This window comes from Triturus cristatus, chromosome 3_1 (genome assembly GCF_964204655.1).
Source record: "Triturus cristatus chromosome 3_1, aTriCri1.1, whole genome shotgun sequence".
Classification (NCBI taxonomy): Eukaryota; Metazoa; Chordata; class Amphibia; order Caudata; family Salamandridae; genus Triturus; species Triturus cristatus.
In genome coordinates, this window is record NC_140583.1 from 825,298,814 (window position 1) to 825,326,612 (window position 27,799).

A 27,799-nucleotide genomic window follows, 5' to 3' on the forward strand; every position below is an offset into this window, starting at 1 on the left:
AGAGACTAGGAGGAGTTGCTTAGGTAGTGTTGGTCTCTAAATCCCGCCCCTTCCTTGTCCACCCTCCCCCCAGCTCCATGATTGGCAAGGTAGTGATTGCCTCAAAGCACCACCGCACTCCAGACTATGCCCCTTCAAAGTCCTGCCCTCTCCTCTCGCATAGTAAAACTATTTTTGAAGTTGCCATGTACGGAATGTGGGATGCCAAAAGGATTTGAGGTCTGAGGGAACGGGGTGGCACCCATGTAAACGGCAACACAACTATAATTCAGTGATTTTCTTATAATGTAGAATCGAGGGGATGTGTGGTGCAGCTAGGGAAGCTAACTTTGGAACTGGGGAACCAGGTTCGAGTCTCGGCACTGGCTGATCGTCCTGCGATTGTAAGCAAATCACTTATATTCTCCTTGCCTAAAAAACAAGAAAAACATGAACGTGGCTTTGTGTAATGTTACTGGTGCTCGTGTAAAACGCTCCAATATCTCCGGGCCCAGTTCGCACTGCATAAAACTGTAAAAGAAAAAAGGTTCCAAAATTCAGGAGCAGGTGAAGCACCTATGCCAAATCCTTTCGGATTTAAGAACGGGCAATCAAAGTACAACATGAAAATCGGTTTGAGCAATAACCGTTTACAAAACAGATCCATTAAAAAGAGAATGTCAGGAAGATGGCGGCTTCTGGGTTCAGGATATAATATCGAAATGCCAAATATATAGGATCATATTCTGTGACACCTATAATTCTGATTTCAGCATTGTACTCCTCAAGGAGGATGAGTACTTTTAATTGTTCGATGCTCGGGATTTCTTCAGTTTAATCACAGATGATTGTAAAACTGCTCCCAAGTGTCTATTATAAACGGAGTACGTTCTGGAAAGCAAACTTTACAAAATGTCCACATGATGGCGCCAGTAGCTTGTTAATTGTTCCTGTGGCATTTGTACCCACAGAACAATGGAAAGGAGGGCAAAGCAAGGGTATTTTGTGCATCCGGACATGCGAGAAAACACTATCACGTGAACAACATAACCTTGAACTAACGCGTTTCACTTTCCTCCATGACACATTGTCCAGTTCCCTTTGAACTACAGGGATATAAACCAAAAGGCAGCTTACCGGCACTCATAGCATCCGCCTGACCCTCTGCAAGCTAGGCTCAGTTTCACCGCTCTGTGGGTCTAAAGGCTAATTTAATATTCTTAAACGTGTCTTAAACGTGGTATGTGGACATATGTTTCGATGCTTGTGTTAATTCTATCTCATGCTTCTTTCAGCCACATCATCCTGTCTTTTCATCTCGCTCCTGCAGGTTCGATTTCATCCTGCTTTCTCCCTTTGTCACTGTTTCCTTATCTTTCTTTTCTTCGTGTTTTTTTCTTCCTTTTCTCCCTTTCTTCCTTGCCGTGGATCAAAGTCCGATGATAAAAAGTGAGTGCTGGACTGCTGGTACCCACCACCCAGCCCTGCCAAGTTTCCCAGGTCCATGCATGATGTGCTGCTATAGTCCAGGTTTTTTCTTTGAATTCTGGGTTTTTTCTTCTCATTTATTCCATTATAAAACAGGAGTACAACTCCTGGAATTTAAAGGAAAAAATCTGAACTTGATCAGCACAAAACGCTTGGACCTGGGAAACTTGGCTGCTATGACACCCGTGAACTTTGACACAAAGTAAGGGGCAGATTTATGTTTGACTTGCGCCTCATTTACGTCGCCGTTGCGTCACTTTTGTGACGCAGCAGCGGCGCAAATCCTGCGCCATGGTGCGGGGTATTTACAACTTGACGCATCTGGGAGATGCGTCACGTTGTAAAGCCCTGCGCCACATGTAGGCGTTCCAGGGTAGGTGGGGGCGTTCCGGCGCAGGAACGCCTCCTAAAAGTGGCTGAGTGAAATCTACAAGATCTCACTCAGTCACTTTTGAGCCCATGCTACGTCAAAAACCTGCGCCTGCTTGAAGCAGGCGTAAGGATTGACGCAACATTGTGAAGATAGGGCCCCCCAGAGCATTACAGGAGCTGAGTCGCGCTTGCGACGCAATTCCAGCAATGCGCCACTTTTACGGCACAGATGCGTGACGCATCTGTGCCGTTTTTGCCCCATGGTGCGTCGCATTATAAATGCGGCGCATCCATGGTGGCGGAGCTGGGGCGCAAAATAACAGGCGCATCCCTGCTGATATGTAAATGTGGGTGTACTTGTAAAGCGCACTGTGACTCCATGGAGTATCCTGGCGCTGAAGACCGCTGGGGAACCCGTCCTGGTTTTCCCTGTGAGATGGTCGCTTTCTGGGTATCCCCAAGGTGAAACCCGGCATCTGTGGGGGGCCGTTGTAGAGATGAGGTAAGCTTAATGCCCAGAGTTGCCGAGTGTGTTCCTGGTTAGAGTAGGTACCGAGGCGAGAATTATCGAGTCCGTTTTGACGCTGGTCCACGACAACCCTGCCGCGTCTGGAATTGAACCCTGGTCCCTGGCCGATTCTCTGCTTACGGGTCTGCCGCCTCTAATCAGTGAGCCAAACCTCTCCATATGCAGAGATGCGTCAGTTATTATAAATATGCCCCTCAGTATTTAACTGCAAGTTCTAATGTAAAGCGCAAGAGCTGCATGGACCCCTGTAGAGTGGGAGCCCACAGTGCCACAGGGGCTGTACCAGCCAACATTACGTTCCAGGGGGAAGCAATGCACGCACTGCACTAGACCTCAGCACCTGCGGAGGTCAGTCGTTCACTGCACGAGTGCATTTTAGGCTCTGACATTGCAGCACTGTCGGCTGCTGTAATGTTCTGCAGATTTGGCGCCCTCGGTTTGTTCTCGCAGCTAATTGTGGACACTGCCTGCGAGAGCTGCAGAACACAATATTATTAAAAAGGCAAAACGAGGCACATGTACGCATTTTCAAGTCGATACTTTCACATTTCTGTAATTCAATGTCTACAAGTGGTCGGTCACCTGTGCTCAACAGCTGGCCGGAGGGTAACACAGTGATAATATTAGGTTGACAAAAAACAGTCTTATAGTGCCATTCTTTTTTCTATTTCCTTTTCCTTAGAATATTTTCTGCTTGTTAAAGAAACATTTATTTATTCTTGTTAATACCATTGTTAAACTGCAGCAGGAACTAGACACGAACTGTTAGCTTCATGCTGTTTAGACTAGAGAGCTGTAACATTCGGTCGTCATAGGTGGGTCGTGTCACACATATGGCGGCGTGGAGTGCATCGGGGTGATTGAAGAGCTGCGCGTGGCTCCTCTGTGGGAGCGTAAACAGATTAAGTCCGGATTAGCCTAAAACCCCCGAGAGCCACCGGTGTAACTGCACGCGCCATGTGAAGGAGGGAAACTGCACCGGGGCGCGCGGAGGCGGTAAACTCATTTATGCTTTCTCTGAAATCCCGTTTTCAGATACAAGTCTGTGCGACACTCTGAAGTAATGTCTTTGGCTACAGCGCCTGGTGACCTGCTTCGGAGCGGCGTCTGGTTCCTTCTCAGCTGAGCCTGATTGTTGTCGCCGAGGGACAGCTGGCCCCGGGCCAGGGTTCGGCTCATTTGGCACAGCGCGTAATGTTCTGCTTCGCTAGCAGGAACCTGCTGGACGGAAGGCACCCATGTGTCGGAACCAGGCAGATTTCCAGCCAGCCCCCTTCCAGCTGCCATTGAGTTTTTGCTTTTCAGAATGGTCCTGGCCTCGGCGCAGCGCACAGCTTCCAAGTCTCCCACTTTGAAAGAGACTGTCCTAGTTTAATGGGGGAGTGAAGTCGGCTTGGATGTGCCCCACAGATGTGTATACGCGGGGGCTAGGCGGAGAGGCAGCAGGGATTTTGAGGACGAATCATAAAGGCATCTATGAGTATTACTCTTCACATACTCTTAAATCCCTTTGTGAATTTTCCCCAAAACATCTAAAATAGAAATACCATTGGAATATTCAGGGAATATTCATATACAATTATTACAAATAGAAAGGATTGCTCTGTGCGCAGTTGTACTGATAGAGAGTTGGACTCATGAGGGCTGATTCACAGAGGCCTTTATGAGTGCTGAAGTGGTACCCATGTAGGACACCTTCACATGCTCATAAAGGTCTGTGTGAATCGGCTGCTGTGTCTTTTGAGGAAGCATGCCACCTTTATCTTCAGGAAGCCTATCTCACCATTCCATGCTTGCACGTATCGGTTGTCTGCTGTTCATAATAGGGAGTCTTGGTTGAAATACAGAGCTGGCCTCTGCTACAGCTGCACTGGTGTGACCCAGAGCTCCAAATGAGGCGGTGGAATTGATGAATATGGCTGGAGTAGAAAGGAGCAGGAAAACCTTTGCTCAGTTTGCAAAACCAGCATTTCTGTTAGCACCTATATGAAACCACCAAAACCACAGCTGTCTGTCGCTGAAACTACACAGCCTTGGTTCCTTGCAGGCCCCGACAGCTGCTACTTTCATTTCAAATACTTTTATTAATTGTTTTCAATAAAGAAACAGGAAAAGGAAAAAACATCAATGATATATGGTGCACAGCAAGATAACATTACCTTGATACAACAATTGGGGAGGTACGTGACATTTCTAGTTTGTCCAATAAACAGTGATCATTAACCACATTACTATATGGGTCGAGGAAAATTTGAAGTATATTGACACAACAAGCTGTACATTAATAGCTAATTTTCATAGGTTCAAGAAATAAGAAAGAAGAAAAAATAAAAGTTGAAAAATAGAGAAGATTAATAAGAGCCAGAGAAGAGTAGGGGAAGAGAAAATATTGCTACTTTCTATGACCTGAATGTTGATAAAAACTGATAAGGTGAGGTGATTTAATAGACTAATGGATCCACTTGTGGAATCTGTGTTTACCTCGTGGTGGCACGACTGCGTCTTTACAAGTCTACTCAGCCTTCACAGGAATGTTGGAACGGCCATTTGAGCAGTCTAGCATCACCAGATGGGCCAGCTTGAAAGGACCAGTATGTGGGCTGATTTTTGGGTCCTTTCAAGGCCCATAGAACCAAACAAAACAACCATACATTGGCCCTTTCAAGATGGCTCCTCTGACAGTACCATGCTGTCCTAAAAACCAGTCAAACACTGCTTCCGAGGTTGATATAATAAGTACCATTTAAAAATAAATATCTTGAAACAGGTTCGAACTGGGACAGAAAATAGGCACGGGTACCAAAATGAAATTGTTCCCCTCATAAAAGTGGCCCATGTTTGCAAATTGGGGCAGTTTTGTACTTGCAAAGATATGCTGAATACCTGTTTTGCAACCTATGAAAGATTGCATAGATTTGAGCTTGCTGCAGGTAATCTTTGTTTTAATATCAAGGAAATCAACACTAAAACTGGCTCAGCAGACTCTAAAACAGACCCACAAACAGCCCAAAAAACGGTGCAAGCACTGACTTCTAAGTCTAACCCTTCAGGCAGTACCTGGTTCTGCTATAGGCCAGTCCGACCCCGTCTGGAAAAGAAATATCTGTTATTAAGTACCAAAATGCCCAAAGATGTAAGCTATACTAGTGCATAAGTTATGGCATGACAATTAAGCCTGAGCAAAACTTAAATTATGCAGGGAATAATTCAGATAATTATGGGAATTTTGCATTGCACTTGATACACAAACTTCCCAAGAATTATGCCCTTGTGCAATGGCACATAATTACGCCTCTGTTTGCAGCAACATTGTAGTGCACGAGCACAGAAACAAAATGAACAACATTAACATGAACAGCTTTTTCACCTTTTGCCAATGGTATTTTTCACCTTTTCTTACCGTGAAATGCACTCTTGCTTCAAAAATTTACAGGAGGGCACATTTCATGCTAAAATATAGCATTACATGATGGATTTGCATTTTTCATAATTGTGTGTAATTTCACATAATTTTCGTGATATTTCATGGAATTACACAAAAGCAAATTCCATGAATTTCACACTACCCTAATGACAAATGTACTTCTGGGTGACCTCTAGTTAAAGCAAACTCATTTTTTCGGGAATTACTTCAATATGTGATTGAATGCTGTATGCATAGACCCTACAAGAATCCAGACTATTTTTGCCTTGATGCCAGAAATTCACAAGGTACTTAAATAATTTGTCCAGACACTTAATTTGGCTTTTATTTGGAGACCAGTAGATTTTGGGCGAACCAGTCAATCTTCAATTTTTTTCAGACATTGAGCATTTTTTCAAGTAATATGAAAATATGTTCACTTCCACTTCGAACCAAATACCAGATTGATATTGAACTAATTGTTTTTAATATTATGCCTGCACTGATAATTTTTTTGATTTGTTCAGATGCTAGAAATGTACTTTTCAGGAGCATATATCAGAATTTTCTTCTTGTTGGTGAATAAGAGAGTTGGTTCAGTAGCCAAAGACTGTAGTCTTCAGATTCATAAATGAAAAGAAAAAGCATCTCAGAATCGCTATGAATATAAGACCCAGATATTAAACGTGCATTTCAGAATTTAATAATATTATAGCTAGGTGACATTTCAGAATTTAATATTATTATAGCCAGGTGGCTATGTAAGCTTTAAAAATGAATAAAATGATAATCGCAATAAGAATTGAACCTTAAGCAGGCTAGAGATTGCTACCTCCGAGTAGATTGACTAAGATTTCCTGTACATATGTTGAGGTCTGTATTGTAGAGATTTAGTCAAAACCTGCCAGACAAGGCTTTTTGATGCAGATTCATTTAATGTGTGTCACCTCAGACCAGATTCATGGCAGGTAATATTGTGTCACATGTGTGCACAGCAATTATTACATGACTGGTAGCTTGAATGGCTTACAATCTGGTATTTGTCAATTTTTGTTAGTGGGAAGTGTCATAGGTGATAAGGATTTTAACTCTGTATTTCAGTGAAGTAAGATTTTACCAAATGGGGTGAAATACCTAGAGAAATTATTTTAACCAACTGGTGCAGCAGTTTACACAACAACTGACAAAGTGATACAGATATTCACAGTGTTTAGTCACTATCCAATATATTTGCTGAGACACTATAAAGTAGTCAAGTAAACAGTCAATCACACTGCTACTAAATCCTCCATCCAGATATTTATATTTATATATCCACTCATTCTTCAATGCAAATTGCTATATATATATATAATACATATTTAAATAACGAACCAAACCACATTCACTGGATGATGTTATCAGTGATGTCATCAGTGATATCATTTGAGATGTTATCAGTGATGTCACTGACCATGTCATGAATGATGTAATATGTGACATCATCAGCAGTAGATTGCGGGCGCACGAGATGTAGTTAGTACAACTAACTATATCGGAGGAATTTCAATGGTTTTGTTCGAGTGAAATGTCCAGCTAACTATAACACCTCTAAAACCTATGGTTTTTTCAGTGAATTTCTAAGGTTTTTTAAATGCTAATTCCTAACTATATCAGGCCTTAAACCTATGTTTTTTTCAGTGAATATATATATATATATATATATATATATATATATATATATATATATATATATATATATATATATATGATCCTGCGGACCATGTGTGGCTCCCACCAATCCTTCCCAACATTTGCCCCTTAGGTAAGTGGAGCCAGACATGTCAACGTGTGAGGGGTCCTCAGGACTGGCATTGGCTCTGAATTCACTCTGGTGAAGGGCAAACTGTGAAAGGAGGCAGGATAATCATGCCTCTTTAAAACCTTGGCTACAATAACCCAATCTACATTGTGGTTTGCCAAAAAATTGGCCATGGAATTTTGATGCTTTCATAAATCAGAAAAGAAATTCTAATTTGCACATACATTGGTAAAGGTGCTTTGCAAGACACATGCACACGCACAGGAACCGAGTCAAGAATCAACTGGCAGTTTGTTATGGCTTCATTACAGTGACACGAATTTTGACGGGCAGGAACATAGTTGTAGGAATTTTCCTCGCTAATGCGCTGTCACATAACTTCTAATTGGAAATGCAGTCTGCCAGGGGCTGCATTGCAGCCACAGAAAACCTAGTGGTACATGGTTTAGCACGTCAGTTATAATAGGCACATTCCTTAGCATATGAAACTTTGCTGTCTAAAAGTCATCAGATTGAGAGCACTATTTTTAAATTCCTCCAGTACAAGCATACATTATTGTTAGATATATTTGCCCCACATTGTATCATGTAATACTGCTTCACATGCTGGATTCTCTTTGCTTAATTGCATTCTTTGACCACTTGAGCTCTTTTTGCAATCCACTGCCCTCTTTCACTGAAGACCACCGATGAAAGGCATCCACTGTATCACCTTTGTGGGTCTTTTCACCAAGGGCCACCATCCACAAAAAGTAAACAAAAAATGGCTCATAAACATTCATTTGTATTTTTTTTAATTTCACAAGTGGAACTGGATATATATTTTTTTTATTTTGTTGTTTTTTGTCTCAATATCAAGTTGGTGATTTTTCAACTTTATTCTTTCCAGCAAAAGAAGTGAAAACTCTTCAATAAATTGTAAAGAACCTTTCAATTATTTTGCTGTGGAACATCTACTTTCAACTTTTTGTTGAACACTCTCATAAAGATTAAGCAGCATTTTACACTCCAGATTAAAGCTGGTATTAGATTTGGACAAAAAAGCAACTGATCAGGTTTAAAGAAAAGTAAGAAAACATATAACTTTAAAACAGGTCTGAGAATGCTTATTCTAGGATTGAGCATTTCGAACCAAGGAATAATAAAATGCGGGAGGATGTCATATTGATTCCCAAATACGCACATAATCCTCGCTGAAATTCATTGTATATAGATGCATCCGATACATACTTATTGTAGGTATGCTGAAATTATTCATTTGGTGGATTACAAAAAAAACGTTGCCAAAAGTTAACCGAAATTTCAGAACTTTTACAAATACAATTTTAGGTAATTACACGTTGCAAAAATCAAATTTTTGTATTACCTTAAAATCTCAGATCGCCTAATGTTAGATGGTGCCAATGATCAGCATTGAATAGCAGAATATAGTTGACCCTCAATTGATGGCATCTGGAAAAATGCGTAAAAGACTTCATTTTAACCAGTATTGTGAGAATTAAGTCAGATCTGACACACTTCCACTCACATGTTTTCAATTACATATTTTCCTCTATTGGAATCTAGAAAAATGCTACTAACCGTTGATATTTATTAAATATTTCTAAGGGAATCTAAAGTTAGGAATAAAATGGGTCAACTAGACTTTATTTTTGTGATTCGTCCATCATGCTATATGGTCTGGTACTTACCTATGTCCCCTACTCCAACTACAAACTCTGGGGTTATGGATAGCACCTCCCTCCCCCCAGCATAACAGTATTGGAAACCACACCAAAATGATATATTTTTGGATTAGGGGGTGTAACCCCCCGGCCGTATTTATTAAAAATTAACAAACAATTTGTAAAACATTATATACAGAACTATACGCAGAAAGTACAGTTACATTGGATAGTTATTCCAGGGCTAACCTTATCACAGTCTAATACACAAGACACTCTTACCCTAATTCTATCAATGCATGTATTTACTTTCTGCGTGTCCCATCTAGAGCCTACGGCAAAGTCAATGACTGGCAGCTCCCCCGGTCCAAGTGTACTACCAAATACTACCCAGGAATAAGGTTGCGCAGGGAGTACAGCTTATCGGATGGATACTTTCCCCCGGGCCCCCCCTACGCCCTGTGCCTTAAACTCCATTATGGGGGGCTGCAGACTTCTGCATAATGGCGCCTTGATGCGCATGTGCGTGCGGGGGTGGCCCCAGGCCCACTGGGAAGGATGACTCCCCCGGCCCCCGACAACCTACGTACCAGCTGTCGCTACCCCTGGAGTTACATGGTGCTGACCGCTAAGGACCGAAGACTATGCTTACCAATCATGACCTTACCGCCTGACCAGAGACATCACTAAATACGACAATATCTAACTGAAAGAGAAATTCAACCTCATGCTTTTATTTATATGTTAATTCAGAATTAATTACATACAATCACTTTGTTACCTGCAAATAATTTGGAAAAAGGGAAACAAAAGATAGTTATCCATAACACATAAACCAAAAAACAAACCTTCCAATAACACTGCCTTAGGGAATGGTAGGTGGGAAAGAAAAATAGATTACGCGGCCGCAGCCGGCCCGGTGAATGTTCCTGTGGGGAGTGTTAGAAATGGGATTTCTGGTTGGCTAGGGCTTGCGCCAAAGCCAGGCAGAAACCACCACTCTAGTCAGGGCTGGGGAGTTACACGCCAAAGATAACCCCTGCTCACCCCCTTGGTAGCTTGGCACGAGCAGTTAGGCTTATCCCGGAGGCAATGTGTAAAGCGTTTGCCCCCGTACCCAGCAACAACACCCAAGGCCCACCACAAAAGAAACTCCACACAAGGTATTATATAAAAATAGCCTTTGTATTATACCAAACACATTAGATAATATTCACACAATTTACACTGTGCCAACTGGCACTGGGCAGAATTTACAGGGGTATTATCTACAAGGGACAGGGCCTCATGGACCACTGTCAGAATTATCACAAATCACCAAATTGTAAATGTAGAATGGTAGAACAAATAATAAATGCAGCGCACAACCAGTAACCACTGGTAACAGGTAAGTACCACCTACCCAACCCTAACCACCTTAGGAAAATATTACGCAGGGAACCAGGAACACACTAGCAACACTATACTAGGTAACACAACCTCCTAGGTATAAAAATACATCTAGAGGGATACACAAAGCATTGCATAAATCACATTAGGAATGAACATAGCATAACAGCAATGCTCAGGTGCAAAAGTACACAGGCCACAATGGTCATGTGCCCTAGGGGAGGGCACAACGCAAGAAAACTGTCCCCAGGCCAACATGGCCTTTCAGGGGCTCAAACGCCCTTTGTCCAGCAGAGTCAGGGCTAGACTGCGCAGGCTGCGCAAGCCAAAGCGTAAAGCAACAGGGCACAACCTAAACGGTGCAGCTGCCCACTAAGTGCTGGGCAGCTGGGAAAATGCTTGGGCACCACTGTGCCTTTCTAGCCCTCTCTGGGCTCTGGAATGCCCCACGACAATGTGGGAGCCTCGTGGGCTCTAAACAACTATGTCCCAGTCACGTTGGAGCGCACTAGCGCTCTAAACCAAACAATGCAGTGTACGTTGGAGCCCTCTAGGCTCTTCAAACAATGTACCCCGTTGGAGCCTCTCTGGCTCTTTAACAATTCTGCCCCCGCGTTGGAGCGTACTCGCGCTCTGTGCAAACAATGCTGGCCCCGTCGTTGGAGCCTCAACCGGCTCTGAATCAAGCACAGCCCGTGCGGGGCAGAGGGGAGACCGGCGGGGATGCCCACACTTACCGGCTCTCCGCGGCGTCGTCCGTACTCTTCTCTGTGGTCGGCAGCACTTCGGCCGGGCAGCGGCAACGCTGCTGCCTCGCAGACTCGCTCTCGATTCTTCCCTCGGGGAAGCGCGGGGTAGGCTCCCGTCCGCTTCCTCCAATCCAAGCGTGGCTTCGGGGAAGAGGTGGCTCGCGCCTCCTCCACTCACAGCGCGGCTTTCTCCGTCGAGCCTCCATTCACATAGACACACTCTCTCCCGCTGGGCCAATACCAGCGCGGCGGAGAGATGATGTGGCGGAGACTCCGGGCCTGTGGCGGTGAGGGTCTTCCTACTCCTTGCACCAGTACGGGGTAGGCTCCCGTTTTTAGATATCCCACAGCGGGGTGGGCACCCGCATTTTCGCGAGGTGCAAAGCGGGGTGGGCAACCGCGTAGAGAAATAATTAAATAAGCGGGGTGGGCACCCGCCAACGAGCACCACAATGCGGGGTGGGCACCCGCTTTAAATCGCAGCAACCGGCGGGAGAATCCCTACGCCGGGGATTCCCTGACACAGATGATTGCAGCTTCACGCTGCGGTCGGAAATCGCTGGGCTGCTTCTTATCAGCGCAAATAACTAGCGCGCTCACCAGGAACAAATGTAGGTCGCTCCCCAGGCTCTGCAGCACCCAGTTCCAGGGAGAAAAGGGGAAAGCTCTCCTCAGCCAGGCAGAGTCCAGGGAAAGTATTCAGATGCAGGGGGGCAAAGAATGGGCCCAGGGGCCAGCTCACAGGGCCCTCCAGCAGGGAGGCATTCCCCAGTGGCGGTCTCTCCTGGTGCCCAGCAGCAGCAGGCCCCCCTCAAGTTAGGATCAGAAGAAGAAGAACAACATTCATGGGGTCATAGCCCCTTTTTATACATAGCTTTCCTTTGTCTCAAGGTGCAGGGAAGGGGCGAACCAGTTACAACTGGTTCCTGAGCACTTTGTTTTGCTCAGCCCCTCTCCCTATTCAGAGAACATGCCAGGGTCATCAGTCGCACCACAGGGGGTGGAGCCAGCATTGTGTGGGGAAAGCCCAGCCCTATTCAGGTCCTAGGTGTACTCCTCCCACCCATCTGGCTGCTGATCTCCCCATTCACCACTGGGTGACTCCTCCTGACTCTGGGGATTCCCTAGCCCATCACATGACCTCAGCCAGCCAATCACGTGCCAGGCAGTCACTGCACATTTATGCCAGCGTCTAGAAGTGGCACTTCCACACTAGCTACAGTAACGCCGCACACATCATCGCGCAGCATTTAATCACACGAGTCCGCACATACCAAACTCGCACCTGCACTCCCCACGCATCAGGAACTACCAGGGACACATTCATTCCCCATTCATTCCTATGGGAGGGCAGGCCAACCTCACTACACGCACGCACTTTACCCTGGGACACAGTGGTAAAGTGCGCAGAAGCCAAAAATCACTAACACCAGGTCATAATTAAAAGCAAAAAGTTTCAGGGGTGAACCTGCCAGAAGGGCCAAGTCCAACAGGGAGCAAGAACAAGAGACTGTTCTGGTCCCCACAGCCCCCTTTTAAAGAGGGCGCCCAGGCTGACCAGATCAGACCGGTCTACCTGGGCGCAGGCTGGACGTTTTCGAGCCGGAAGCCCCGAAGTACTTCCGGTTCAAAGAGGCCGCCTCTCAATTTGGTCGATGTGGGGGAGGGAGCGCCGTGTCATTTGCTGATGCGGCCTCCCCCCCCTTCTCCTGGCCGGTGACTAGTGTGGCCCCCATAATGGCGGCACGGTCTATGCTAGCCCTCGCCTTCTCCACATAGGCTGTAGCAGACAATATAGAAAGAAGTCAAGATCATCACCAGCTGCAAAAAAATTCAAAAAAGTGCTCCCATGATATTCGGAGGAAAGCAAGAACTTGATAATATCTAATTGAAAAAGGGAACAGCTGCAGGGCTAATTAGGGAGGGTAGTGAACCTTAGACACAGGCTCTTATCAGGGTAAATAGCTCATTGTTCAGTAGCAGCGCTCTGTGGCTTTGTAACCATATCGGCGAATATTAAATGTCCACATAGTTCCCTCTTTACAATGTTCAAAAAGTGAAATTTTTGGGAAAGTTAGAAAGGTTTGTGTTGTCCAGTGACTCATAAACAGTTTTTTGAAATTTTTGCAAATGTCATTAAATTGGCTACATTTTTGCCGCAATTTCACAATGTTTTAAGACGTGAAATTGTCTAAATATTGATGTTTGTTTCTTATAAACCAAACCATTTATTACCCCTTAGTATTCCAATCCTCTCATTTTTCCCATCACATTCACATCTTTACCAATTCTACTACCCCCACAGTCCCCAAACGCTTCAGGTCCTTTTCTCTTTCTGACTGAAACACCTTTACTTTGCTCTTCCCTCCTGCCTCATAAAAACATATGTCTCAATAGCAAAGGCTACTGTCAGCACTGTAGAGGCAAATAAGGAATTTGTGAGGTGGGCTTGATTGTTACTCCGTCCTTGCTGAAGCCTAGAGATGGGAAAGCCACTGAAAGCTCGAGCCAGGCTATAGCCTGAAGCCTGGCTCTGGCTCAGCTTGAGGTCCTGTTGGAACCTTGAGCCCATAACGAGCCAACCTTTCATGTGGCTTCTGTCTGCTTCTGTTCCTGTATTTTGGATGTGGTATTAAGTTAGAGCTGCCGAATGTGCAACTGAGGACCCATGTTTGAGTCTTGGCGTGGGCTCAACAGCCTGTGATTCTGGGCAAATCATGTAATCTCCCTGTGCCTATAAACAATGTATATGACCTTGTGTGATGTAAATGGTGCTCATGTAAAGGGCTCTGCCATCAGTTCGAGTTCGCACACACTGTGTTTAAAAGCTGCAGAAAAATGAACTAAAAGGTAAAAACAAAGTTGTAACCTAAGGAAAGACTAATAGATAACCATTTCTTGCCTGATTTGTAAAAAGTGAAACGAGAAAGCCTGAACAAATCATGGCTTCCCTGTTTAATTTGTGTAATCTCAGTTGGGCAAATACTTTATTTCACCACAACACATTTTTCTTCACTAGTACTTCTCAATGTAGTGCTGTAATGTGCCCTATTAATGTCAAAGCTTCCATGTCTCAAAGAAATACACTTTTGTAAAAATTTTGAAGAGACTTTATCCGTTTAACATGATGTTTGTTGTATGATTTTCAGAGCAAATACTTTCAGAACTCAGCTCGTGCTTGAGCTCTAAGATCTGAGCCAGACCCTTGGCTTGGCTCCCCCTGTTAATATGTTGGCTTGCCCACCGCTACCGAAGGCTAGAAGAGAGATGGTTTGAGCATTTTGAGGCGATACTGGTCCTGGGAGTGGGAGGCTGAGTAGTATCTTAGAACATTGGAATGTTGGAAACTCCATTGAAAACAATGGAGTGCTCCGGGCTTATAATGGCTGGTATAGACACGGAGCTCCAACATTCCAATGTTTCTTTGTTCACAGCTCTGGCTGTGAACAAAGGCTTCAGGGAGGCTGAGGGGATTTGAATCCCCTCGCGCTCCCTGAAGGCTTTGTTTTATTTGTTAGAACATTTTGCCCTCTAGTGGCAGAATGTTCTAATAGCCTTATAGCCCTTCGTAGCAGGACTATACCGGCTATTAAAGTCCTGCTGCTTAGTTAAAGTCCCAACGCCGCAGCGGACCTTTAATGGCCGATATAGCCAACTACGGCTGGCTATAAGGCTATAGTAAAGATGCAAGGGTTTAATAACACAGGCGTTAGCATAGTGCTGAGACTTTCAGGATAGAATTCTCAGGGTACTGATAAAATATGTGACTGTGGCTGAGGGGTATAGGGTCTCCTGAGCATGGATATATGAACTGGTGTCAACAGAGTGAAGTATCACAAAGTAGCTCCATACCACAAAAGGGGCAATCACCTTGGACTTGTCCTGGGGCAGGAAGTTTCAGGTGGTGCTGTTCCCCCGACAGACCCTAGACTGTGTTCTGTTGTGAACTTAATTTCCTTAGAGGGAGAACATGTGAAAGATTCATTGCTGGTTAGACATTAGTTTGTCTCATTCAATAAAAGTGAATGGCTGAAAACAGCTGGACTTTCTTGATGGGTATCAAGGAGATGAAGTAGGGACCACAATGAGACCTTCATCATCAATGGATCTTGGGTTGACCCAGATGGAGAAAATCAAGTGGCCAAAACAGCTGGTACAGCAGTCTCGTGTTTTAATGAGTATGAAAAACCTATGTGAGTAGATACATAGGGCTGAACAAAAATGTTAGGCTTCAGGTGATCCAGGCTCACTGAAAGCAACATGAATGGATGATTGTAAACATAGAGAAACATGCCTTACATTCCAACTTAGTGACTGCAACTAGGAGGGGCATTTCTGTCAGGTCACTGCACAATAGGAATGTATGTAGCTCTTGTTGTCCCATCATCAAAACTCAGTTGTTTCTTCATCAATAGGAAACTAAATTCATGAAGTAAAAAAGAAGAAAGGAAATACCAGCAGTACCCTGCAATTGCTCGTTCTGTTAGATCACCCAGCTGTATGCAGTTCTTGTTCTAGGTCCGGCTTTCATTGGTCAAGGGTGTTATTAATCTTTAGAACACACTAAAGATCCAGTACAACCCCTTTCTCAAGGATTTTTAATACCAACAAAGTCAGACAATGAATCAGTAGATGCCAAGGACAGACGGGTTGGAAGAGAATTTCCTCATGGAGGGAGAAGAGAGTGAGCAGAGTCAAGCTGATGGCGACAGAAAGGGACAGAAAAAGGAGTCACGAGAACAGTGTATCATAGTTGGTCATAGATAAGGCTAAAATGGAGGTCCATCCCCTCTATAAGGTAGAGTGGAGTGCATAATGTGGTGCCAGTGAGATTTCAGGGCCTGACTCTCTCTGTGACAAAGCTTCCACCTCTCCATTCACCGAGAAAAGCATCTTGGCTATGAAAATGTGTGATGAAAGGAGTGAAGAAAAACTTTGCCTGGGGCAAATGCCTGATACAAGTGAGTCCTATTGACTGAAATGAAAAAATGGTGGCTGCAACTTTTCTGTCAACTCTAGTTATATATCAGTTTGCAGTGGTTTTGTTCCAGTCACTGAAAACGGTTTAAGAAGTAACCCTAGGCAGGAACTCTGCTCTGTTAGTGGAGCTTGCAGATTTTTGCATGTTCCGCGGAGAACGCGAAGTTCATGCAAAACTTCCAGCTCCGCAGTGGAGCGGAACTCAGCCCGGGACCCTCCTGCCTCCATCCCCCCCCCCCCAATAAATATTTCTTAAAAATAAACATGAAAATTAAGGTAAATAAAACACACTTACCTTTATTGCGGTGTCTCCGGACTGCCTTCCTCCTCCTCACTGTGGTCCTGCATAATCCCCTACGTCAGATGTACGTCATGGTAGGACTGCCCATGCGTGCACAGTCCTACATGATGTATTTCTGATGTAGGTGATTCTGCAGGACCACAGTGAGGAGGAGGAGGGCAGCGCGGAAACGCCGCGATAAAGGTAAGTGTGTTTTATTTACCTTAATTTTATTTTTATTTTATAAATATTAACTGAGGGGGTGTATAGGTGCTGAGTGGAGATCCACAGAGTTTTTGCCCAACTCCATGGAGCTCTGCGTAGAGCAACTCCGCCTGCTTCGCCCGGCTTATTAAGAAGTAGAAGTTGCAAGTTCACCAACTTTTGGGAATAAGTCTGGTAAGGGGCACCCGAAGAAGATAATGTACTATAATAGGATGTGGAGATTGAGAAAGCGTAGACATGAACTTAGGACTGCTGCAACATAAAAAGTATGGATTAGTTATTGCTTTGCCATCCCATGAGACTATTTCTGTTGAGTAATAGAGTTCCTTCCATCTCTTCCTGTCATTTGGTTAAAAAAAAAGGGGAATGGCTTAGTATATGTCAAGAGAATGGGTGAAATTGCACGTAAAGGGCTACGATTTGGCCACTATTCTGTTCCTTTTCTATAATGGTTCAGGCGCTGCCCTCTCTAGTGTAGTTTCAGATGCCCCTTTAATTGGTAGGAAAAAGGTCCCAGTTTCATTATATGCAGATGATGCAGTTTTAATAACCAGAACTCCTGCCACCGCACATCTACCACAGAGCCGCGGACATCCTTGCACCCGAACTGGAACACACCATCAACACCACCTTCAAAACAGGAACCTTCCCAGATGACTGACAGCGTGCAGAAGTCAGGCCCCTGCTCAAGAAGCCCACAGCTGACCCCACCAACATCAAAAGCTGCCAGCCCATCTCGCTTCCCCCCTTCGCCACCAAACAGTCAACAGGAACCTGTCACGATTTATCGAAGAGCACACCGTCCTCGACCCTTCCCAATCCAGATTTCAAAGCAACCACAGCACCCCCGAGACCGTACAACTCGCCACCACGGATGACATCCGTACCCTCCTGGATCAAGGCCACTCCGCAGCCCTCATCCTCCTCGACCTGTCTGCAGCCATCGACACCGTCTCTCACCGCACACTAGTCGCAAGAATACACAACGCCGACGACACCAAGCTCATCCTCTCCCTCACCAGAGACCCTACCACCGCAAAACTCAACTTCCAGAGAGGAATACAAGAAGTCGCAGTCTGGGTGACCAACAGCTGCCTAAAACTCAACGCCAAGAAGACAGAAGTCCTCGTCCTTGGAACCACCCCCTCAGCATGGGACAACACCTGGTGGCCCACCGCCCTCGGAAGCCCCTATATCCCCTCAAACCACGGCAAAAACCTCGGCATCATACTCGATTCATCACTCACCATGAACCGACAGGTCAGCACCATCACCTCCAGCTGTTTCAACACCCTCCGCATCCCCCGCAAGACCTTCAAATGGATCCCCTCGAGTCAAGGAAGGCAGTCACCCACGCACTCATCACCAGCCAACTGGATTATGGCAACACACTCTACGCCGGCATCAACAAGTTCCTACTCCACAAACTCCAGACAATACAGAACACCGCAGCCAGACTCGTCCTAGGCACCCCCCAGCACAAACACATCAGCCAACACCTGCGTAGACTCCACTGGCTCCCCATGGAGAAAAAAGTAACATTCAAAATCCTCACTCACGCCTACAAATGCCTACACAACAACGGACCCAAATACCTCAACGACAGAATAAACTTCCACTTACCCACAAGAAACCTGCGATCGTCCAACCTCACTCTGGCTAAAACTCCACGCATCTACAGAGCCAGAGCAGGCGGAAGATCGTTCTCTCACATTGCAACAAAGACCTGGAACTAGCAACCATCAGACGCGCTCCCTCCCTAAACACTTCAGGAAAGCTCTCGAGACCTGGCTCTTTGGCTGAACAGAGCTGCGTACCCAATCCCCCCCCCCCCCAAGCGTCTTGAGACCCTCACGGGTGAGTAGCGTGCTTATAATTCCCTGATTGATTGATTGGTCTCATCGTTCCAGGAATTTGTTCTTTTATGAGGCCATTGGGCCTGTTTACCAATCAAGCAAAGAGGTTCAAATTGGTATGTAAGCCCAGAAACAATAGGATGCAGGGAATTGCTTTGAATAGTCAACCTGTCATACAGATTAAGGAGTTCTCTTATTTGGGGGTTCTCGTGGATGCTAGGTCTAATTGGGGACCATGCATAGCTAAGGTGAGGCGGAAATGTCTTAGTTTGGTGGGCTGCATTTTCAATCTGGCTAAAAGTATTGATAAAAAACCAGTAGCCCCTTTATTTAATGTTTATTAAAGGAAATGCCTCCTGATTCTTACTTATGGTGCTGGAATGTGGGGTTTTGTGAATACCAGCCGCATCCAGGTGGAACAAAACTGGGCTCTCAGGAAACCCTTTGGAATCCCACCCACATGCTCCACCTTTATTGTACATCAGGAGCTTCAAATGGGATATGCAGAGGATGCTATAAAGCTTGTTCCCTTGCTCCTATGTTCCTACATCTGGGTCAATCCCCATGGCAGATTAAATAGAGATTAACGATTGCCTCGCATATGAGAGAGGCTCCAAAATCCCTTGGTTTGATTTTATCAATCCAAATTAACTAAGTTGGGTAGGCTGTCTCTTTTCACCAACTCCTCCTCCATCTGGAAGACCGATATTGTGTGGGTTAAATCTGCTTTTAAAGCTAGTTTATTGATCATTGAGGGAGCATCTCGAGTTTAACAAATGGTCTTTCAGAGACTATGCAGAGATCCACTTTTCCTGTTCCCTTGAGCCTTACCTTGAGAGGATTGATAATTCATGGGACAGGTGTTTGCTCACCAGATTCAGATTAGGATTTGGGAGGTGGTATCTTGACTTTCCTCTTGGGCAAATTGATCCCACAAATGTCCTGTCCATGTGCTGAATCTTCCCCGCAAAGCCTTGTACACTTTACCTTCATCTGCAAACTATTTATTAATCTTACTAAAATGTTTTTAATTCCGATTATACGAAGATGGGGGATCAGAACCTCAGGACAAGCCCTTGTGTATTTACAACAATTGGATTCCACATCTAATTGCATTAATATCTGCTCTTAGTGTCAGATTGTGATGTCTATGCTGCAAACTGTTATGGTCACATTTGTGTTTGAAATAAAGTGCTAGACTGACCGACACTGTAAAGTGGAACTGTCAAGTAAAACGATGGGGTGGTATAGTTGCTTTCCTTTTTGGTGAATTAAAGCTTCATAATTCTAATTTCAGTGACTTTTGCTTCAACTCTCACAATGTTCAGCTAAGGGCAAACTGTTCAAATGTTATTATAGCAGGTTCCTACTCTTTACTCATTTCAGTTTGTTGTTGTCGAGGTGCTTTGCTGCGCTCTTCACTTACAATGACCACGAAACTGTATCTTTCCCTTCGTTCATCTTGGTACTCTGACTTTGTTAACAGGAAGAGGTCTCCCTCTCTCAGCAATGTGACTGATAAAAAGTTGACATGAATTATTTGAGAACTCTAAGACTATACAAAGGCAAAGTATAAAAAAGCCAAACATTAAGGTGCCGATCACGATCCGGTAAAAAATTTCCCCGTCCGACTCGTATCCGGTCTTTTTACCGTACGAATCGTACAAGTGCCATACAAACTGGCAATCATGATTCGCATGGTAAAAAGCCCATACGAGTCGCATTGGGAATAATTCCCCACACGTCCTCGGGTCGGAAAATGTGTCCGACACGTCCCCGGACGATTTACCGTACAAACGTGAAAAGTGAAGTCCGACCGCGGAATCACGATCCATCCCGTGCGTCCGATGTCACAACCGTATGGAAAAAACACCGTCCGCACCGAACTCCCATTGCAACCATGGAGACATGTGCCCGCATACGCGCCGTACCCCCCCCCCAGACCCCGTGAGTATGCGCCGACCCCCCGTGTATGTACGGTGCGTACCCCCCGTGTATGTACGGTGCGTACCCCCCCGTGAATGTACGGTGCGTACCCCCCCGTGAATGTACGGTGCGTACCCCCCGTGAATGTACGGTGCGTACCCCCAGTGCTACGCGCTGGGGGTTCGCACCGTACATACACGGGGGTTTCGCACCGTACATACACGGGGGGTACGCACCGTACATACACGGGGGGTATGCACCGTACATACACGGGGGGGTACGCACCATACATACACGGGGGTACGCACCGTACATACACGGGGGGGTCGGCGCGTACTCACGGGGGTGGGGGGGGTCAGCGCGTACTCACGGGGCCGGGGGGGGTCGGCACGTACTCACGGGGGCGGGGGGGCGGTGCGTACTCACGGGGGCTGGGGGGGTACGGCGCGTACCGGGCCCCCAATTCCACTCGCATCGCGGCGTACTTCGCTTTTGCGGCACTTTTCAGGTGCCGTAAAAATATTGCCGTCCGGACCGCTGTCGGTTCGAATCGTACTTCCTGGTTCGTGAAACGCTGCCTGCAAGCGTCCCGACGTCACGTCGGCGCTTTCCCCGGATCACATTTGTATGTATCTTTTCGTCGGTCGGTGTTTTGTACGACTCGTACGGAAATGGTGTTTCCGTGCGAATCGTACTTGCATGTTTGTAAAGTTTTACAACCGGGTACGAGTCGGACGGAAAAAAGCCTCCGTCCGACGGTTCGTACCCGGTTTTTACAGGATCGTAATCGGCACCTAAGGGTCAGATTTAGAGTTTGGCGGACAGGGTCCTCCATCACAAATGTAACAGAGTACATTGTCCACCAAGATCTCAGTCTGCCCTCCTCATTCAGAGCTCGGAACACCGTAAGCTTTACGTCAGTGAAACCCCCATTGGCTCCGTCATCATAACTCTGACAGTCTAATGGAGAAGGGGCCATCACATTGCAAGCTTTATTTAGAGCAGATGGTGTGATGTGTTTTTTTCTGTCCATCACCGTCAGGAAAAGCCTGGTGGTGAGTGACAGAAAAAAGACAAAAAAGACCCCCACACCCTGTCCCTGATTTTGTTTATTAAAATTATAAGGGGCAACTGAACATATAGGTCATAGTGCCTGCTGGAGCCAGTCTTTATTTGAACCTCTTCTTTTCATCCTACATGCTAATAACCTTGATAAAGGTGGCACTGTTCTGTTTCTTTCGCTGATTATGCAACTATCAAAGAACCAATTTTGAGTTTGACCGTGGCTCATATCCATACATGGTAGTAAGTTCAAGACATTAGGGGCCATATGTAGGAAGCCCAATACCGGTCGGTAACGGACGATTTTCGGTAAATATCCCGTTACCGACCGGTATTCAGGCTTTTGGTATGTAGGGGGCACATTTCAGGATTCGGTAATTTACCGAATCGGTAAAATTACCGAATCGGTAATTTTACCGATTCGGTAAATACCGAATCCTGAAATGATATGTAGGGGGAGTGTGTGGTTGTTGTGGGGATTCGTTATTTACCACCAACTAAAAGTTGGTGGTAAATGACGAATAGCTGTAAAAAAGCATTTCTTTGCACTTTGAAGTGTGCAATGTGGCAGACATACATGTGCACACATGCAGGAATCAGGGGTGCAACAGGATGTCACTGTGACACCCTGCCACCCTTGATTGTGCTCCCCCCATTACCGAATCGGTATTTACCGATTCGGTAATGGTAACTGGCTTCCCATTGATTCCTATGGGCCTCCTGGCCCATAGGAATCAATGGGAAGCCAGTTACCATTACCGAATCGGTAAATACCGATTCTAAATTACCGACCCATTCCGAATCGGTAAATATTACTGATGGATTACCTACATAGCATTTACCACTTCATAAATACCGAATCGGTAAAATTCGGTATTTATGAAGTGGTAAATGTTAGGCTACCTACATATGGCCCTAGGTATTTGTGACTTACACTGTTTTCTTGACTTTACAATCATATTAACTTCCCTGTAAAAGTAGCGAAACTGTGGATACATGTATAAATAGCATTCCCCTTCAAAGCCCTTGCTTTTAGCTCTTTACATTTATCCTGCACAATCCTCTCGGTCACACCTGACATTCCTTTGCTATTACTTCAGACACAATAATGCAAAACTCTTTTGCCTCAGTGATACTTAACAGGTGGAAGCCTGACAGTTCACCTGAAATACTATTTGTCTTAGGGACACCTTCTCATCTGCAGCACTTCAACTGATGAAGAGAAGCTGGCTCATTAAAACACAGATACGTTTTTAGTAACCTGGGATGTCTCGCTGGAAAAGCTGAAACAAGTACCCAGGAACTCTATCAAATGTTACCTCAATGGATAGATGCATGAAGGCTTGCATCAGAGTTACCTGTAAATCTGGCCTCCATTCCATTTTTGCTCCTACTTCTGTGACTTTAGAATCCTTCTACCAACTGCTTCATTTTTTCACTTCCCGAGCACCAATATTCCATCAATAACATCACAGGCTATTCAGCTCTGACTGACAGGAGGATTTTCTGCACAGCACCACTCTTGCAGGCACCTGTCATCAGTGGCAGCCGGTTATGCGCAACGGGTGGGGCAGGCACACACACACGCACACTCTCTTTCACACATGCACACACATCCACACACCCAGCATAAACACATGCACACATCCATACACAGAATGCATGCAAGCACATATACACAAACATTCATACATACCCACACACATGCATGCATTCAAAATGTAAAAAAAGAAAATCTGCGGTGGTGATCTCTGGTCACAAGAGGGAAGGCTCTGTTGTTTCAGAGATGCCTTCAGGTAAGGACGAGACAGAAGGAAGCTCCCTCTTCCTCCTCTTTCCTTACCTTATCACAGAGTGGGACGGGGTTGGTGAGAATTTCTGACCTCACCCCACTTTGTGACAAGCACCTCTGGTGGATACTCTGCCCTGGGAACTAAGTCAGGGTGTAAAGCTGAAGCACTCAGGTCTGAGTATATCAGTGACGCTTTCCCTCATTATGAGCGGGAGGTTCACGGGAGACGTTACTGGGCTGAGGAGGCCTTGCCCACTGTGCTGTGAAATCTTCAGCACTGCAAATTTTGGCTCAGGTAGTCAGTCCCCTTCTCATTTAGCTCATGTACAGAGTCTGGAGGCCTGACCAGATCATGAAGAGTGTGTCAGGCTGACCATGGCTCAGACTGACAGACACTCTTCTGGCATTGGAAAGAGGTTGAGGGGTGGGCCCCTTTGCCCTTAACAACAGGCCACCGGTCATAAAACCATGAGGCATGCTGTTCCCCAATCAGAACCAAAACCATTTCTGCAAAGAAGGCTGCAAAGAATAATTCTAAAATACCAACTGAGGCATTATTTCTGCCGTAGGCAATTACTACTGTGCAGGTATCAGAGTTGTCATCCTTTTAGGAGTTACATCCTGATAATATAGCTGCCAAGATCTAGTAGTGTGCACCGGGAGACTGTTGTACGGACAAGCATACACAATAGATATTAAAATGAAAATGATTTCTTTCACATAGAAATGTTGCAGATGGGATTAAATGCATGTTGCCCCATGATCCAAATGTCTTCTTATGTGATGTTGCACTAATCTGTCACCGATGTATGCCTTTGACATGTTAGTGCACTATGATCTGTCGTCTTCACGAGTGTGGGCACTCAGCACTTACTACATGCTTAAAGTTTGCTGTATAAAGTAAATCACTAATGTTGAATTGATATGCGTGCCGGCAGGTGTGATTGCCTGCCTGCTCAAACGCCTCGTTTTCCTGGCAATCTATTGCTCCTCTTGCCCTGAGGCCAGGGCCCTTCACGGGAGAAGCACAGGGTTCCTCTTACAATGTCTTTACTATGAAAGGATTGGAAGAGTTTGTATAGTATTGTATTGTAATTCAATTGGTATAGTACTGCATGTCTGTGAGGAGGCGCAGAAGCTACACCGTGGGTTGCGCTTGGTTGGCAGAGAGTCGGATTGTAGTGTCACCTGTGTGGGAAGTGTTTGGTGTTGCGTATGATGACCCGAATGGTGCTGTTGTTCTGACATTCAGGGAGACAAGTAAAGAGAATCCAGAAGGTAGGTCAAAAGACGAGGGTATGGTACAGAATGCTATTAAAAGCCCTCCACTGAAAGTGGGACTGAGGGACGAGCGGTTACAACATGATGTGGTCTCACTCCAAAAGAAAAAAAAAAGAGGAAAACATGCCACTAAGCTGTCAAAGCCCCGATGGCGCTTCACTGCTCACGCCATCACCCTGGGACCTTCAGTTGTTTCCATGATTTATATCCTGAAAACATGCTCTTAATTCCTTCTAAGCATTGGCATCCTTCGTCCTATGTGTTCTGGGATGACTGATCCCTGTAGCAAGCACGTTTGGGTTCTTTTTTCCCCCTGTTTACATAAATGTAAATTCATTGGCACGTCTATTGGCGTCATTTGTCTGCTTGTCAGCCACAGGCAGCAGGCAATTACTTGCACCGTGTTGTGCTTTCACAGCCTACACAATGTGTCAACAGAGCCCGGCGTGGTGACCCCCCGCCGTCTCAATAGTTCTGTGTTATTTCGGAATGAAAAGGCGAGCTGTTCGCAGGCTGTGCGCAATGTATATGGTCGAGCCCACCCCGGAGCAGTTCGGAGTCGATTCAGATGAACATTTGTCTCCGCTCGGTTCTGCGGGAATATCGTCTCAAGGGCCGTCTCTGTGCAGTGACTACGAAGGTTGCCGTTGCCTGTTTTCTCCGAATAATTTCACCTCACGTTTCTGCTCCGTGTGGTTCAGTCCGCGATAAGGTTGCTCGCGAGCGTCTCGGCGCCTCTGTCCTTGCCGAAAATGCGGGCTGCGCGCGAAAGATGTCCAAGGCGCGAGGCGAGGAGCCGGCATCAGGGGCGGTTTCGCGCGTCTTTGATCTGAAGGAGGACTGTCGCACCTGTGACCAGGAGTCCGGTCTCCCTCGGCCCCGCGCTCTAGGTCCTGGGACTCGCACAGAAGCAGCCTTCGCCGTCTCCCGGCAGTGAGCATCATCCCACACTTGCTTGCTTGGGGCATACTTTTGTCAGTATGTGGACTGGGCGTTCTGGTCGAGGTGAGTCTGAGTTTAATACGCCCCACAGTTGTGTGTTCGTTTCAGATTGAATCTGGTGCAAGTGAGTGTCTATTAGCAGCGCGCACCGCCATGCAGCGCTGCCCCTGTGTGCTCATTTAGGCACGTTTGATGACTGACCCAGACACGGGAGTGGTGGGGGAGATGTCATCATAGTTTGAGATCCTTTGGCGGTGGTTTGTAAGAACCTGTGGTCTGGCTGAGTGTCAGGCAGTTTCGAAATGTTCCCAATTCCAAGGCTTACTTGGAAATAGAGAAGTGCAGATCTTCACTCTTTACAGAACCTGTTTGATCCTGATAAGTGCTTGTACTCTTACATTAAATGTATTGCATCAGTGAATGAGAAGTGCAGGTACTCTCTCTTTCAAATTAAAGACTTGCAGGTACTCAGTGCTGGACAGTACCTACCCATTTAAAATACTGGCCTATTCGGAGTTGTGTAGCGAGTCCGCCAGTTCTTGGGGGATAAAGATAATGACCTATAATGTGTCGTTTCACCTGATTACACGTGTCCTCTTTATACACTATGGGCCGGATGTACGACCATTAAGTTTGGCGAGTCGCAAATTGCACCAAATTGCGACTCGAAATTTGCGACTCACTAAACTTAATGTACAACAGTGTCTCAGACACTGTTTGAGATTCCCAATGGGGTCCCAAATTGCATGCCTCATGAATATTACTGAGGCTGCCGCAATTTGCGATCCCATTGGGAATGTCTAGCACTCCCAGGGATGGTGGCCTGCTGGGGTCAGCAGACCACCATGTCTGGGAGTGCTTTTTTAATAAAGCTGTTTTTTTTTTTTTTTTTTTAAATGCTGCCCGTTTTTTTTAATGGAAAACAGGATGCATTTAAAAAAAAAAAATGAAACATTTCAGTTTTTATTTTTTAAGGGGAGGCAGTGGTCCCTGGGACCACTGCCTGCTGTTAAAAAATATTTGCAAACCCATTCCCAAAGGGGAAGGGGTCCCCTGCGGACCACATATCGTTTGCGATTGGCTTACAACCCTTGTGAAAAGGGTGGTAAACTGTGAGTGTTTTGCGACCGCAAATGCGGTCGCAAAACAATCATACATAGTTTGAGACTCGCTATTAGGAAGGGACTCCCTTGGCATGTCCCTTCCTAATAGCGAGCAGCAAACACAATTTTTGCGAGTCGCTAATAGGTTAGCGAGTCGCAAAATATAGTTGGTACATTGGGCAGACCTATTTTGCGGTTGCAAATGGGCAGAATGCCCCTTTGCGACTTCAAAAAACTGTCATACATCTGGCCCTATATCTGTACCTGATCTCTTAACGTGGGGGCACTTTTGTCAAAGTCTACACTGTCATGTAATTTTTTACTTCTTGCTTTTTGAGTATGTGTACAGTTGTACACGTGGGTGAAGGCATAGTAGCACTTTCCGCAATCCGTGAGGGTGAGCTACAGGCTGCTCCTCTCTTCTCTCCAGGCATTCGCCTGGTGTGTCAGAAACAAATTGACGTGGGCACTGCAGCAAAATGAACTTCAGCTTGCGTCAGCGAGACTATGCTAATACTGAAAGCAACGCGCCGTCAATCACAGGCCAGCCACTAGTAATCTAATCACCGAGACTGACACCAGCATACACCAAATCATGTCTTCCTAATCTTGCCTTAATTAGCATGAGCACCTTAAATGAAAGTTTGATTAATTTGAAATAAAAAGTGTGAATCCTAAATCTCTTAGGTACCTTTGTTCAAGAAGTCCCCCCCCCCTTTAAGATGATACAATCATGTTAGAGGCTAGGCACATATTACAGGTCTGAATCGTCTGATGGTAAGCAGGTCTAGTGACGAGCCTCAGAGGGGTACTCAGGTTGCATTATTATACAAGACAGTTCCCATTTTACAGATGAGTTCCCTTGTTCCATTTTAGGAAGTTAATTGTACTTGTACCTCTAGACCTGAAGGGTGAATATATTCAGGAGCGGCTCGTGCAGTAAGAGCAGTGGGGCGGGGTGGATATTCGACAGACGAC

General features: G+C 45.6%; 1 protein-coding gene across 3 annotated transcripts in view; it reads left to right on the forward strand.

The window, feature by feature from the left end:
• Positions 1 to 27,799, forward strand: part of ZNF385B (zinc finger protein 385B) — a 1,050,548-nt gene that overhangs the window by 361,645 nt on the left and 661,104 nt on the right. Inside the window, exon 1 of one of the 3 annotated variants that reach the window (XM_085645199.1) lies at positions 25,127 to 25,781. The exons of the other annotated variants lie outside the window; for them this stretch is intronic. Coding sequence (XP_085501325.1) covers positions 25,757 to 25,781 — 25 coding nt within the window. The 5' untranslated portion in view covers positions 25,127 to 25,756. Of the gene's footprint in view, positions 1 to 25,126; positions 25,782 to 27,799 lie in introns of those variants that run through there. 3 annotated transcript variants of the gene reach the window in all.